The sequence below is a fragment of the Hibiscus syriacus genome, unplaced genomic scaffold (genome assembly GCF_006381635.1).
Source record: "Hibiscus syriacus cultivar Baekdansim isolate YM2019G1 unplaced genomic scaffold, ASM638163v2 tig00111502_pilon, whole genome shotgun sequence".
In the NCBI taxonomy this organism is placed as follows: Eukaryota; Viridiplantae; Streptophyta; class Magnoliopsida; order Malvales; family Malvaceae; genus Hibiscus; species Hibiscus syriacus.
Window position 1 is genome coordinate 105,003 of NW_024063105.1, and position 13,998 is coordinate 119,000.

At 36.4% G+C, this 13,998-nt stretch overlaps 2 protein-coding genes and 1 pseudogene across 2 annotated transcripts; all 3 read right to left on the reverse strand.

Annotated features, from left to right (window-relative positions):
- Window positions 1–3,781: 3,781 nt before the first annotated feature.
- LOC120163863 (chloroplastic import inner membrane translocase subunit TIM22-2-like) lies at window positions 3,782–5,730 on the reverse strand. Its single transcript, XM_039173679.1, has 5 exons — window positions 5,490–5,730; window positions 4,589–4,653; window positions 4,407–4,479; window positions 4,249–4,302; window positions 3,782–4,168 (listed from the first exon to the last, which is right to left on the reverse strand). Exons 1-5 carry the CDS (start codon window positions 5,674–5,676, stop codon window positions 3,927–3,929), a joined length of 621 nt encoding a protein of 206 aa, XP_039029610.1. The 5' UTR covers window positions 5,677–5,730; the 3' UTR covers window positions 3,782–3,926.
- An 813-nt stretch (window positions 5,731–6,543) lies between these two features.
- LOC120163874 lies at window positions 6,544–9,771 on the reverse strand (annotated as a pseudogene).
- A 1,148-nt stretch (window positions 9,772–10,919) lies between these two features.
- On the reverse strand, window positions 10,920–13,442 carry LOC120163897 (30S ribosomal protein S10, chloroplastic-like). Its single transcript, XM_039173705.1, has 3 exons — window positions 13,126–13,442; window positions 12,451–12,504; window positions 10,920–11,401 (listed from the first exon to the last, which is right to left on the reverse strand). The coding sequence occupies exons 1-3, from the start codon at window positions 13,324–13,326 to the stop codon at window positions 11,090–11,092; spliced, it is 567 nt and encodes a 188-aa protein (XP_039029636.1). The 5' UTR covers window positions 13,327–13,442; the 3' UTR covers window positions 10,920–11,089.
- Between the last annotated feature and the right edge of the window lie 556 nt (window positions 13,443–13,998).

Consider the following 13,998-nt stretch of genomic DNA (forward strand, 5'->3'; position numbering starts at 1 on the left):
TAAGAACCTGGTTAAGTAAATAGGAGTTTGCGAAAAGGGATAGAAATATTTTCTGGTGTATGAGTTCTTAAGCAATGGCACTTTAGCCGATTACCTGTTCCGAAACACGAAGCCGAGTTGGAATCAAAGGACCCAAATTGCCATAGCAATTGCTTTGTCCCTAAATGGGTCGTAGAGAAGAAGGGGTGTGCGGCGCAAGAAGCTGGGGTTGGGGAAGAAAACATATAAACATGGGTAAATTAGAACTTTGTCCCTAAATTACTTTGAATTTATAAAATAGTCTTAAATTAATATTTTATCTAAAGTTTAAGGGTTAAAGTAAAAAATTAAACCATTTTATTAACGTGCCACATCATCAGACTAACGAAAATCAACGTTTCCTACATCTTAATTAAAACAAAGCAAAAATGACCCATATTTAACTTTTTATATCGAGTGACCATACGTTTATAAAAATAAAACAAAAGTGACCAATTGTGTACTTTACCCTAACTTTTATCATATAATCAGAGATCATATTGTATTAAACTCTGAACACTGAATTTTTTTAGATTAACTACTTCCTAAGCTTCTATTAGTTTTGAAATAGGTAAACTAAATTCTAATTTCGATTTGTTGGTTTAAATATTTATTAGGTCTTATCATGAAATTGGGCAAATTAATTCTGATTTTATTGGCTTAAAACTCAACCTCCTTTAACTTTTAAATTGGTGATCTAGAAATAATAATTTATTCAATTCAATTCAATAAAAATAAATCAAAATCTAATAAGCATCAAAATGAATATAAATACAATATATTTATACATACAAAATATAAAATAAACACCACCAAAAAGTAAATAATAATAATAATAATATAATTCTAAATTATATTTATTCATCACTGATCATGTCGTTCAATCTTTTTAGTCAAATTGAATCTTAAAATTCACCTTTGATCTTTTTGATATCATCATCAAAATAACTTCTTGCCGGAAGCTGATCAAAATCAATTGATTATTAATCGTATACGCAAAACATATTATTCTTAATGAAAACAAAAGTATAAACGATAATCTTATATAAAGTTAACTTAAGAGTTCAAATATGATAAAAAGAACTATGCATCAATATGAACCCTAATAATAAACGGATTCTGATGCATCAAATATGAATCTTAATACTGATCGAATCCGAGTCCTAACATCAAACGGATTCGTTAAACAGGAAAATAAAGGATTTATCTTGAACAAGATCAAATGAAAATGCAAATGGATACCTAAAAAAAACAAAGAACCCATTTGTATATGATGAACCCCTCTAATAGTGGCGCGTGGAATAGTAGCTATAGGGTTCAAAATGTGGTGGATTGGACCCATAGGGGTCATAATAGTTGCTGTTGTGATGGTGAGTAGGACGATGATGATATTGGTAAGGGTACTGTAGATATGGACCATGACCATGACCATGACCGCCGTATGTGCTCGGCTTCCCGGTCTTGATCCAGGCGACCTCTATACCCGATTTCGTAAGCTTCTTCAAGATCGATTTCGAGTTTGCTCGGCCGGAAACGAGAGCCATTCCTTGTTCCGCATCAATGGTGTAGGTTGCTCCTACACAAGTAACATCACAATCAATCCACAAGAGATAAAAAACCGTCATTAAACTCTAAACCCTAAAACCAATCGCTTAATTCGTAAAAGAAAATCAAAACCAATAAAAGCACCTTTGATTAAGTTCAGAATTTTTGTCAGGCTTTCATACCATCCTGGAGATTGAGGGTTGACTCTTAGACCAAAACTCTAGAGAGAGAAAATCATTATAATCAATCCACTCAAGAAATATCATAAACCATGAATCATTAAACCCTAAACCTTAAACGAGGAAGAAAAAACTAACCAAATATTGTTCTGGCGATGAAAACATGTTGCTGAAAGTACAAGTATTTTCCTCTGATTTTGTTGATTGAAACACAAGCTTGGAGAGTGGTTAACTTAACTGGTAAATGAACAAGAGGCAGAAATAGATTTTGCATATTATATATATATATATAATTATTTGGTATATTAATTATGAGATTATATTATTTATGTCTGAGATTATGAATATCTCTGCAATATTGTTGTCTTCAATGAAATAGATTGTGAGATTTTCTTTTTCTATTTAATAAAGGGAAGATGAGAAATTATTTAAGATCTAATCCATGATTTGATGTCAATTAGAATTAAAATAATATCTTTTATTAGTACACTACAGATTTCATTAACAACTTTTTTTCCATCTTTAAATATTATATATTTATTATTTTGTTTACATGGTAGATTATGTGAATGAACATTTAATTATGAGCGGATTTCAATTTAATCATTAATTTATTAGTTTTTTTCAGACAGATTCACGTCGTTTATCTGCATTTGGTGGATGAGTCTCCTAACGGGAGTTCTCTACATACACAAGAACTTAAACCTAAGATCTTATTTAATGGTATTAAGTTGCTTATCACTTGAATCAATCCGTTGGTAATTATGTAATTTCATTTAGTGTATGTATATGGTTTACTAATTAATGCATTCTCCCGATCATATGGCCGAAGATTAGGTTAATATTACTTAAATTATTTATTACCGTTAATTATGCATATATTATGTAGCTGAAATAACTTGTAATACCAATTTCTTATTTGTGTTCCAGAAATTTACAAATTATCTTACCATTTACATTCTACATGTGATTTAATAAGTAATGATTTCTCCCGGTTTAAAGAGTAGGGTTCGAATCCGGATTCTGCAAATCAAATCGAAGATAACTTGACATACAAGGAATACCATAGATTGATTCTAGTTAGCTTAATTTGCAAGAAATTGTCCTTTGAGAGCTTAACTTATGCTTTAGGTTGGTGTAGAAATTTGCTTCATCTCATGCATGGAAAGATAATGCAAAAAACGATGGAAATGGATCATAAGGATGGTTAGCTTGCCCATATCTTCCATGGGGAGATGCTTGTCGTCTGTTCTTTCCGATGGTCGATTTCTTAATCCGGAGTCGATACAGTACACCTGAGCATGTTTCCCTGCTTTTGCTAGCAGTTTCAGAGTGGTGCCAGAAACACAAGTGATTCCATTTGAATCAATGGAGAAAGTAGAGCCTGAAAGAAAGAACAACAATGAAAATGCATCATGCAACCATATACATACGTGCATGCATGCATACATTATATTCAGTTGTCAATGGAGAGATCATAATGGGAGGTTTTAAACAGATATGACATTGTATTTAACTCAAATTTATCAACAACAAAAAAGCATAATCTTTTTTTATCATTCTTTTATTACTTTGGACCCAATCTTTCATTTTAAATCAAAATTGTCTATAATTAGATAAATATTGTTAGTTGACTAACGATCAACGCTTGTTGCTAGCTAAGACAACCACGTCACCAGTTTTGATATATAACATGTATCACATCATCAATTTTCGACATGCAATATATGTTACATCCTCACTTTTAACATATTATATGTGTTACATCATATATTTTGACACATGACATGTGCAACATCATCTTTTTTAACACGTGACATGTTACAAATAATCATGTTATAAATCATCACTTTCAATACGTGACAATTCTATGTTATCGATATATATTGATCGTTAGTCAACAAATAATTTTGATCCAACTAAATGATATTTTGTCTCAAAATGAAAGATTAATGCCAAAGTACTTTAAAAGAATATGGACTAAAATGACTATTTTATCAAACCTTAGGAGTAAATTTTGATGTTACGCCTCCAAATAACAACAAAAGTACATAAAAGAAACAACTTCATATTTCAGTTTGCAAATGCTTCAAAAATCTTTAACAAAATTTTTCAAGTGTACAGTCTCACCACCCGCACTTGCAACGATATACAAAACACAAGAACATAAAAATGGCAGCCCCATCAGTTAGCTCTCCAAGAGCTGCCTTTATTTGGTTTTACTATGGACTTGCAGAAGGAAGAGAAAGCTCCTTTGAACTCATCCGGAAGAGGGAGCGAAAGAGGGAGAGCCAACGGGCGAGTTCCACTCTTGTTTCTCGAAGAAAACGAATGTGCCAGCGCTGGCTGCTGCTTGTTAAGCCCTTCCATGATACACGAGAAGGCTCCAAAGGTTAGACAGCTCTGAAGAAGTGCCTGGGGCGCACCTGCATAACCGTTTCGATGAAAGAAATAAGGTTCGAATCGAACCCTGTAAGCAAACGAATGAACTTCAAGATCCCCGTACCTGGAAAACTTAGAGCAAGTCCAGTGCAACATCCGGCTACACCAGCATTAATAACTACAGACAAATACAGAATTACTGTATATCAACACGTCAACCACACACAAAAAAGGCGAAGAATGAAAGAAAGACGGTGTTATGGTGTTTTTTACAAGGCATACCATCATCTTTTCCGCGCAGCCTCTTCAAAAAGCAAACCACCAAACTGTGTACACCCGACAAAACTGCAAACGTCTATGAAAGGGAAATGATAATATATAAGAGAAGCTAGCACTCGGGGGGGGGGGGGGGGGGGAGAAATGCGCGTTAATCACATCATTCTCGAGTCATGAGATTCGCATACCTTGGCATAAGATCCTGCCTCCACAAAGGAGCCTTTAAAGCCCTTCTTTTTAATCAATCCCGAACCTGCAACAGCAACAAAAGCAGAAAAGCGAAAATTAAAGAAATGTGTAAACCTGATCAAGCAAACAAATAAACCCCATTATATGTTAATTTAAAAGTCCAGAAACCAGCCAAAGACGATAGCTTGGTGACTGGAAGTTAAGCCTACGCATAAATTGGCACCAAAATAAACAAATTCAGAGCATTCAAATTTCAACATGCATCGTACAGCAACCTAGATTGCGAAAGAAAGCCTACAATTTGATTTCACAAACATCAAAAGCTCACATACGTATGAATTAAGTCTCTTCAAGGTCCAAAGTTCCCCGAAGCAGTATTCGAGCTTAAAGCCATGGAAGAACTCAAGTCACTATTCTCAAAATCCTGATGCTTTGTTTTAAGGAAATTATTAAATCTAAATTACAATTTCTTTTTGTTCCATTTTTCAACATTATAACCATCTCATCCATTCAACTACTAACAATTTTTCGTATAACCGTCTGTATCCGACTTATTGAGTATTGACCGACTACTATGGATCGAGTACTCCACATGACCCTCCCAACCCAACTACTACCATTTTCCCATAACCACATTAATCCGTCACTTCCTAGCTTCATCTCATACGTAACATAACAAAAAAAAACAACCCTTAAACAAAGCCAAATTTAAATGAGAAACAAATTGATCTACAAACAAAAAATCAAAAGAAATAAAGAAACCCGAAAATCGATTTTAAAAAATCCTAAAATCTTTTTTACCGTACACATCAACAATGCCAATAAAACCCAAAAAGAAAAGACTATTTTTTTCAAAGTGAAAGAGATATGAAGCATCAAATCGAAAAGAAAAGGGGATACCGTAACCGAAGATGGAGCCCATGAAGGCGCCGGCGGCGGAATCTCCTGCGAAATTGATGAGGCATACGGAAGGGGAATTGGAATTAGGAGGATTTGGGATTGTAGCTTTTGAAGAATTAGGATCGGGGCTAGGGTTTGTTTCAACGTCGGTTTCGGTGGACGAGTTTGATGAATCCAAAGTAGCCATTTTTATTAGAAAAAAATATTTGCTCTTTGCGTAGCTATCGCTCCTTTGAAGAAACAAAAAGGTTTAGTTTTGCGTATCCCCAAACGACACCGTTTATCTTTATACTTTTTTGGGGATTATTATTCAAATTGGTAGTTGAACTTGGAAGATTTTCTCAAATTAGTATTTAAACTTAAAAAGAAAGTTAAATTGGTATTTTATAATTTGAATGCACTAAAACACTTAATATTGTTGAGTATTTGATCGAGTTGAATCGAGCCTTTTTTTTTTGAATTAATCGAGTTAATGAGTTTTATTTTTATTTGAATTTTTTTAAGTCAACACAATTTTATGGAATTCGAGCACTAAATTGACTAAGCTATCAAATCGATCCCGAGACTAAGCCAGACCAATCAGATTCTTAGTAATCTTATTGCTGATGATAGTTCAAATAATTCGAGACCCCGTTTTCAAGGACCAGTTATTCATTTCTTAAAATGTGTTGCTCGCCAAGAAGATGATACGTTGGCCACCGTGATAGGCCAATCCGGTGCTTTGCTTCGATATTAAGGTCGTCACCACGGTCTGGTCTGCTTGTGGAGTTGGGTGTTATAGATGTTCTTACGGAGATGCTTTGAGTCAGAGACGATGCCGCACAACTCATGGCGGGCAATTCCTTTGATGCTGAGCTTATTCAAGGACCCAAACCACTCGGTCATGAGATTGCAGAAGATGTTTTCTGTGTATTAGCTGTTGCAGAGGCAAATGCAGTTTCAATAGCTGAAAACTTGGTGAGAATCCTTAGGAAAGGCATTGGTGAATCAAAAGCTGCAGCTGCTAATATCGTTATGGGATGTCGATATCGACTGCACTTTGATCTGTAGAAGCCTATAAGAGGCAGGAAAGCCATTTACAATCTGTCGAAAACGAGAAAATGGCAACAATAAATGGAATCTTTTTTATATCCATACAGGAAAATATCACACTTACCCTGTTGAGGATTCTTCCACTTGGTGTAGAATCGAAGAACGACATAGGAGCACGAAAAATGCAAGAATGCATCTTCTTAAAGAGAAGAGTGGCTGTTTTATATCCAGCTGTATTAAAAAACATGGCTCTGACAAAGATGGCAAAGGCACTTGCAATGGCCAAGGCCAAATAGACAAATATTAGTGTCAAGCTCCCAACAGGAGGCATTACGTCGGCCGATACAGGTGATCCCCAAGCCATCCAATAGTTGCTGCCAATTTGAATAATCTGAAAGAGAATCTGTGCCAGCAATATTAAAGGCACAAGGGCTCCTCCATATGCTGTTGTGATGTATTTCCAGTAAACCGAAAACCTGACTTCTCCTTTCTCTCGCTCTCCTTGAACAAGCCGTTCTTTAGGCCCTGCATCGTCTACTTCACTGCTCTCGTTGCCTCAGTTTTCCACTTTCTGTAGTTTCCCATTAGTACTTCCCATAGCACCTTGTCCTTCACTGATAGTTCGTTCGGAAACAGATCTTGCTTCGATGTTATCGAGGGCTGACAAAGCTTTGTTATGTGCACCCACAAGTTCGATAAAATCCGTTCCTGCATTGAGATTATCATTGTACTTTCCTGCTTGCACAATCCTCCCATCTTTCATCACCTAACAAATATACAATACAAATTGAATCCAGTTTTTAAAATATTTCTTGAGATGGAAGTCACTGAAAATAAATGTAAATAGCTCACCAAAATTAGATCGGCAGCTGGTAAAAACTCGACTTGTTGAGTGACATAAATCACCGTTTTCGAACTCAAATAGATCAGCAAAACCTCCTGTCATTCAAAAGATCAAACAAGATACTCAGGAAAAGCACTAACCAAAGTAGAAGAACTCTTAAAATACATGCCATATGATGGAAGAAGTTACCTTAAACAAATGAGATCCTTCTTGAGGGTACAAGCTTCAAGCACCTTGTCATACCTGTCTCTATCCATTTCCTTACCGAACAATATGTTGTCTACGATCTTGCCACTTTGTATCCGAGATTGAGCAACATAGGCTGTTGTACCACACAACTTAAGAGTTCCCGATATCTTAGGTAATTCCCCTAGAACACGTGAAAGTAAACTCGACTTGCCAGAGCCAATTGTGCCACAAACAGCAACACTCATACCATGGGAGACTTTCAAATTTATATCTTTTAGTGTTGCAGTGGGGCATGAAAAATCCCAAGAGAAGTTCCCATCAGTGATCTCGACTGCTATACCGTAACTAGCTCTCGGAAGCTTCTCGATAGCATCAGGCTGCAAGTCATCAAGGCGGAGGAAGGAAGCAATTCGATCGAGGGACACCTTGGCCTGAGCTAGCATTGAAATTGTCTCAGGAAGAATGTTAATTGGCTCCCGCAGAATTCTGAATGTTGCAAGTGCAGATAGGATCCTCCCCAACTCTAGTGGGACACCTAATAACATACAAGCACCAAAAGTGACTACAGATACAAAGGAGGGTGCAATCCAGAAAACAAAACTTGTCATGGCATTCGTATAAACAATTTGTTTTAACCATCCTTCCTCGACGTTCCTGAGCCCGATAAGCTTGGGCAGAAACTTCATTTCCCACCCCTGAAGTTTGAGGATCTTCATATTCCTCAAAATTTCAGATGTTGCTTTCATCCTTGTATCCTTTGATTCCATTAACTTATCCTGGAACTTCTCTAGCATTCTCCCCAAAGGAATATTTGCCAACATTACAAGTACCGTCGCAACAAATGCAGCGATGGATGCTAGCCCGAGGGTTTTATACAAGATCACCAAGGCCAAGCAACTTGCAAAATTGCTACCCATGGATCATGCATGTACCAACCAAAATCACCAACCCTTTCGGCATCAACAGTCATGAAACTGATAATCTCCCCACTGGTGAGGCTCTGCTTAGACTGGCACGAAAGCGTTAAACCCTTGTTATATATCATTACCACCAATACAGCTCTCATCCTAAGCCCCACTGGCAGCAACTTAAAGAACCAGCGCCTCTGAGACAGGCACTCCACTAGCTTTGCAACAAAGAAAGCAGCAACTAGGAGATACCCCTCTTTTTTAAACTCCCTTTTACCATTCAGATACTGAACCAAAGTGTCGATGAGGTATGGACCGACATATGAAGCGACGGTGTACATAATCGCGAACAAAGCCGTCCAAAGGATATCTTTCCATGCTGACAAGAAGAGTGCCTTCACCAGCTTAAGCGAGGTAACACCACTCCCCTCACTATCAACCAACTCAAGCCTGTTTCGAAAATTCGGAAAAGCCCCAACGACACTATCATCGTTATCTAGCTGAGGAACATCGTCGAGTTCCAATGGCTTCTTACTGCCAGCAGCAATGAGAGGCCCCATCCAAGAAAATGTAAGAATGCTGAAAATACCAGCATTTGAGTATGGGGTTACAGTGTCACCCCTTTTTTATTGCTAAACTCTACACCATTACTAAAACTAGACTCTCCATTTAGAAGAGGCTCCTCATTGTACTCAAGGAGGGTATCTTCACCCTCATTTCTTCCTACAAACCCAACAATACATAGAAACAAACCGGTAATCGACGAAAAGACATTGGACACTAAATACTGGCTCGGGAAAGAAACGTGCTTTTTTAACAGAACAATGTCTATAACAAGAAAATAACATGAAATTAACAAGTAAAAGCCAGACCAAATTCTCAACAACGATGGGAACCTCTTTTGTTCACCAGAATTGGAGAATTGAATGTGTAAGTAAACACAGGTAGCACCCCAAGCAAGTGTTTTCAGCCCATAATCTAAAAGACTCACCAACTTATTCTCAGACCAATCGTGTCTATACCCATTAAAATAACTTAACAAACAAAAGACAACATTAAAAGCTGAAACAACAAAACAAGAAGTTAATGTTCGCTTAAACCACAAAACCTGTCTTTGCCTTAATGTCTCATTTGAACCTCCCCCTCCACCATTTTTAACTCTGCTCACCACGCATAAGACTAACAAATAAAGTAAGAAAGCTAAGTGTAAAGAGGCAGAAAACCCATGAAGAAAATTGGGTTTTAGTAGAAAATCAAAACTAGTCGTTGAACTCGTTGGTAAAAATGATTGTGAAGCAAAAAGGTTCATTCTTTGGGGCTGTAAGCCTGCAACTAAAGAAAAAAAAACTTGGATTTTGAGTGTTTGAAACTTGAAAAGCTTCTGGCTTTGGGTCTATATATAAATGAGACTAGCAAGAGAAAGACAAAAGGAGATTACTTGGGGAAGAGATATGCGTGGTGAGCAAGCTTGGAGGTTGAGAGACCAGAGAGGAAAGGCACTGAAACACAAACGGCAGGTTCATGGAAAGGCTTCATTTTTAGCATCAAAGTTTCTTCTTCTTCTTTTTTCTCTTTTACTTTATTATGCACAACATGCAGAAACCTGGGATTCAGTAGGCAGAAACCTGGCTTCCAAGGGGTAAACACATGAATAAAGATCTAAAAATATACAATTAATGACATAATTTACTGTTTCTAACGTATGGTTTACACATTTTTCAATCATAAAAATATTTCTCGTCTTTCATGGCATTTTCCATGAAAAAGAGCATATGTATTCCTTTACAGCTGAATCAATTAACTCACGTACTCCCCAAAAATATTTTTCAATCATACATTTTAAAACGGATAGAATCATAAAAAAATTAATTGAATAAGGTTCTATGGGTTTTGTTTTTTATTATGCAAGTTGTTGTTGGCATTTAAATAAGATACTATGGGTTTTGTTTTTGACAATTAAATATTTTTCATATGGTTTACACATTTTTCCTAGTTTCCATATGCATATAAATATAATTATTATTACAAATTGTATATAATATTGTAAATCAACTTTCTTTGAAGTTGCCACTTTTCAGGGTACCAAACTAAAATAATTTTCTTTCCCCCTTAAACTTTGAGATCTGAAATCTGCTCTTAAAAATATACATATGAAATGTGCAAGTGATGGAGATTGAACCTAAAGTGAAGTTTCATGTTGATGCAGTGTTGCGGCATGATAGGTTCTGTTTTAGTTATTCAACTATTATTTTCTCAAAATTATATTTAACGTTATATCATATTTTGTAACGGTAGATGACAAAAATAAAACCAAAATACAACATTAAGTATGATTTTGAAATAAAAATAATAATTTAATGACCAAATCGAAACAAAAATGATAGTCAGAATACTAAACAATATATTTTGAATTTCATCATAATTCGTGTTGTCCAAATAATAATGGCTTCAGCTTTTGCAATCAGCAAACCTCAATACCTTGAATATTTGCATTTCTTGAAGTTCTTTTAAGTTTGCAGAAGAAATAACAAAACAAGGAAAGAAATGAAGCAGATCTTAATACAAGTTTTCAAGTGGCATCTTTATCAACTTGTACAAAAAATTATCTAAACTACAGTGTTGCTTCTTCACAGCTTGACTTCCACATCAACCCCGGCAGGAAGGTCGAGTTGCATCAACGAATCAATCGTTTGCGCTGTTGGGTATAGAATGTCGATAAGGCGCTGGTGTGTCCGAATCTCAAAGTGGAACCTTGCATCTTTGTGCACATGTGGGGATTTAAGGACACAATAGATCCTCTTCTTGGTCGGTAATGGCACAGGTCCCATCGTCTTGGCATTGGTAGTTTGAGCGGCATCCAGAATCTGCTTGCAAGAGTCCTCGATCAAGGGTACCCAGTATGACCTAAGTTTAATTCGAATCTTCTGCTTAGGAGCTGCCTGTGAAAGGAATTGTGAATAAGAACTTCCTGTATTACCACCAGAAATCAAGATCAAAATATAATGTATTCAGAGACAAGTTTCCGATCAGGTCAGTCGAATCAAGAATGAGACAAAGGCAAGGGAAGACACCTAGGAAGAATATAATGATTACAAGCAAAAATTCTAGGCCAACCAGCCCCAACTAACAGGGGTATTAAATCTTCTTTACCAATGATCGGTAAAGGCCGGGTGCAATATACCCTTTTTTTACCAAGCTCCTTTGGTGGACCAATGAACTCTTCTAATGATTCAAAGGAAAACCCTTGAAGAACCATAGAGCGCCCATGTTCGTAAGATGCACAAATAGCTCTTCCCGCTCGAGCAGGGAGAATGAGTCGCCCCACTTCCTATCCAATTTTACTAAACCAATCGAATCCATCATCAATCCTCCAAGGTAAAGGTACGATTGTTTAGTATGGTTCAACTTCATCATTGGACATCGAGTGATTTCCGGTCATTTGGAATCCCCCCTTAACTTTTTAACAAACAAAACGGCCAACAGCAAGCTCGTGTAAACTACAGTTAATTGTTCTTCGAGAACATGCAGTTCCGTGGACCAGCTAGATGCCAGTCAGGCCAAGATTAACTCACATGTAATCCAATACCATACTTGATTATCACCATATACGCAAAGAGAAGAGCGCAATATAAAACATGCCTACTGCGGTTGGACTGTGAGCACTAACAAAACCCGGGAAAATCGCTGATATGATTCGACCTACGTGAATAAACTTTTTACAAAATACAACTACCATCCAACTTGAAAGATCAATAGTAAACCATAAAACCAGAACAAGAGAAAAAGAACATTAAACGTTTTCACCGAACCTTCTAGCAGCCAATAATGTACTTGCATTACAAGGATAGCCTATGTATTTATATTATCATCAAAGGGGAAATCTCATATTTTATCTAATAATATAAAATCCCTTTCGGCGAGTTTAACTCTAGAACTTGTCATAGCTGCATCAAAGTTTTAAACAAGTTTCATCATCTCAAATACATACCTTATCTGCTTCTATGGTAACAGATGAAGAAGTGGGCACCTCAGAGGCTCCAACCTGCAAGACACAAAACTAAGTTCAAATCATAAGAATAGAGAATTGAATGAACAACTAAACTCACTTTTCGATGCTCGGTGTCTCGAATTCGAGTGCAACCGTGATAAAACAGCTCACATTAACAAAACAGAAAAGGTGAAAGTACAATTTTTTCTCACATTTTTTAGCATAAAAACAAAGAACTAAATCCAAAATGCAATTCTATCTCATAAGCTAAGCTCACTTGTTGGTGTCCAAGGCTTCAAATTTGAGTGCAACAGTAGTACAATAGGCTCATATGAACCATAGTTTTGCAAGGTCATCGCAACACCTCATCAGCAACATAGAAACATAGTTATTTTTAGGGAACAAATCGCATCATAACGTCCGCAACATCCGCAATCGCAATTGAATACTATGATATGAACAAAACAGAAATGGCCAAAGTTCAACTTTTTTTCTCACATTTCTTAGCAAACAAACAAAGAATTATACAAATAAACCTCTAAAAATTCAACCCCGTCAAGCCCAAAGGGAAAAGACTGTCTCTTTTCTTTTTCAATTCCCTCTATCTCTGCGCAATCAAATGCTTAAAACTGAATTCAGAAGTTCTACAAAAGAAAAGGGAGAAACTTAGCAAACCTCGGGTATCTCTTGAAAATCTTCAGGGGAAGCAAAAATCTTTGTGGTGAACGGAGAAAGTTTGAGGGAAGGATTGGCGAGCTTCAAGGGGTTGAAAGAAAGTGGTGAAGAAGTAGAAAGAAAGGTGAGCCTTGGTTTGGGTGAAGGGTTTGGGATTGTTGAAGAAGGAAACAGAGTTGCAGAGATTGATGATACCGCCATTGCAGATTTCAAGCTCTAGATGGGAGAAGAAAAGAAGTAAGAGATATAAAGGTAAGAGAAGCTGAGCGTAGCTCAATTCACAGGCTCGCCATTGTTATCCAAAAAGTTTTTTTTTTCTCTTCATGTACAAAGAGTCTTTCCTAGATGGGCCTAAAGGAATGGAAAAGCCCAAAATTAGAAATAATGGGCATGGGCAGGGACTGTTATTTTAGTTTATTTTGGCCCAATAAGGATAACGGGTTTCTTATTTAGCCCATTAAGACATCTCGGTTTATATTTTGGGATCTACGGTATTTTCTACAGTGCTATTAGAACTTGTCACATTAGAACTCGTCACGCCGATGTGACAAGTTCTAATAAAAAATATTTTTTTTATTTAAACTCGTCACCTCGAGATGACGAGTACCAATAAAATATAAATTTTTATTAAAATCTATCACATCGAGGTAAAAATTTAGAATAAAAAATTATTGAAACTCGTCATCTCGATGTGACGATTTTCATGTCCCATACAAAATACCATGTATCCCACAATAAATTTTTACTTGTCCTATTAGGCTAAATAAAAAACTCATATACCTTACTGGGCCAATTTTGCCGTTATTTTATCTAGATTTGACTCGATTTGGTTGGGTCAGTTTTATATTTTAAATTTTAGGTTTGAATCGGTCA

Excerpts from the sequence above, each read along its gene's own strand:
- LOC120163863 (XM_039173679.1), bottom strand. The coding sequence starts at position 5,676 with ATGGCTACTTTGGATTCATCAAACTCGTCCACCGAAACCGACGTTGAA. Across the intron at positions 4,654-5,489 it reads GGGCTCCATCTTCGGTTACG|GTTCGGGATTGATTAAAAAG; the intron begins GTATCCCCTTTT and ends TTGCTGTTGCAG. Across the intron at positions 4,303-4,406 it reads GCTGCGCGGAAAAGATGATG|TTATTAATGCTGGTGTAGCC; the intron begins GTATGCCTTGTA and ends ATTTGTCTGTAG.
- LOC120163897 (XM_039173705.1), bottom strand. The coding sequence starts at position 13,326 with ATGGCGGTATCATCAATCTCTGCAACTCTGTTTCCTTCTTCAACAATC. Across the intron at positions 12,505-13,125 it reads ATTTTCAAGAGATACCCGAG|GTTGGAGCCTCTGAGGTGCC; the intron begins GTTTGCTAAGTT and ends TGTGTCTTGCAG. Across the intron at positions 11,402-12,450 it reads TTACCATAGAAGCAGATAAG|GCAGCTCCTAAGCAGAAGAT; the intron begins GTATGTATTTGA and ends TTCCTTTCACAG.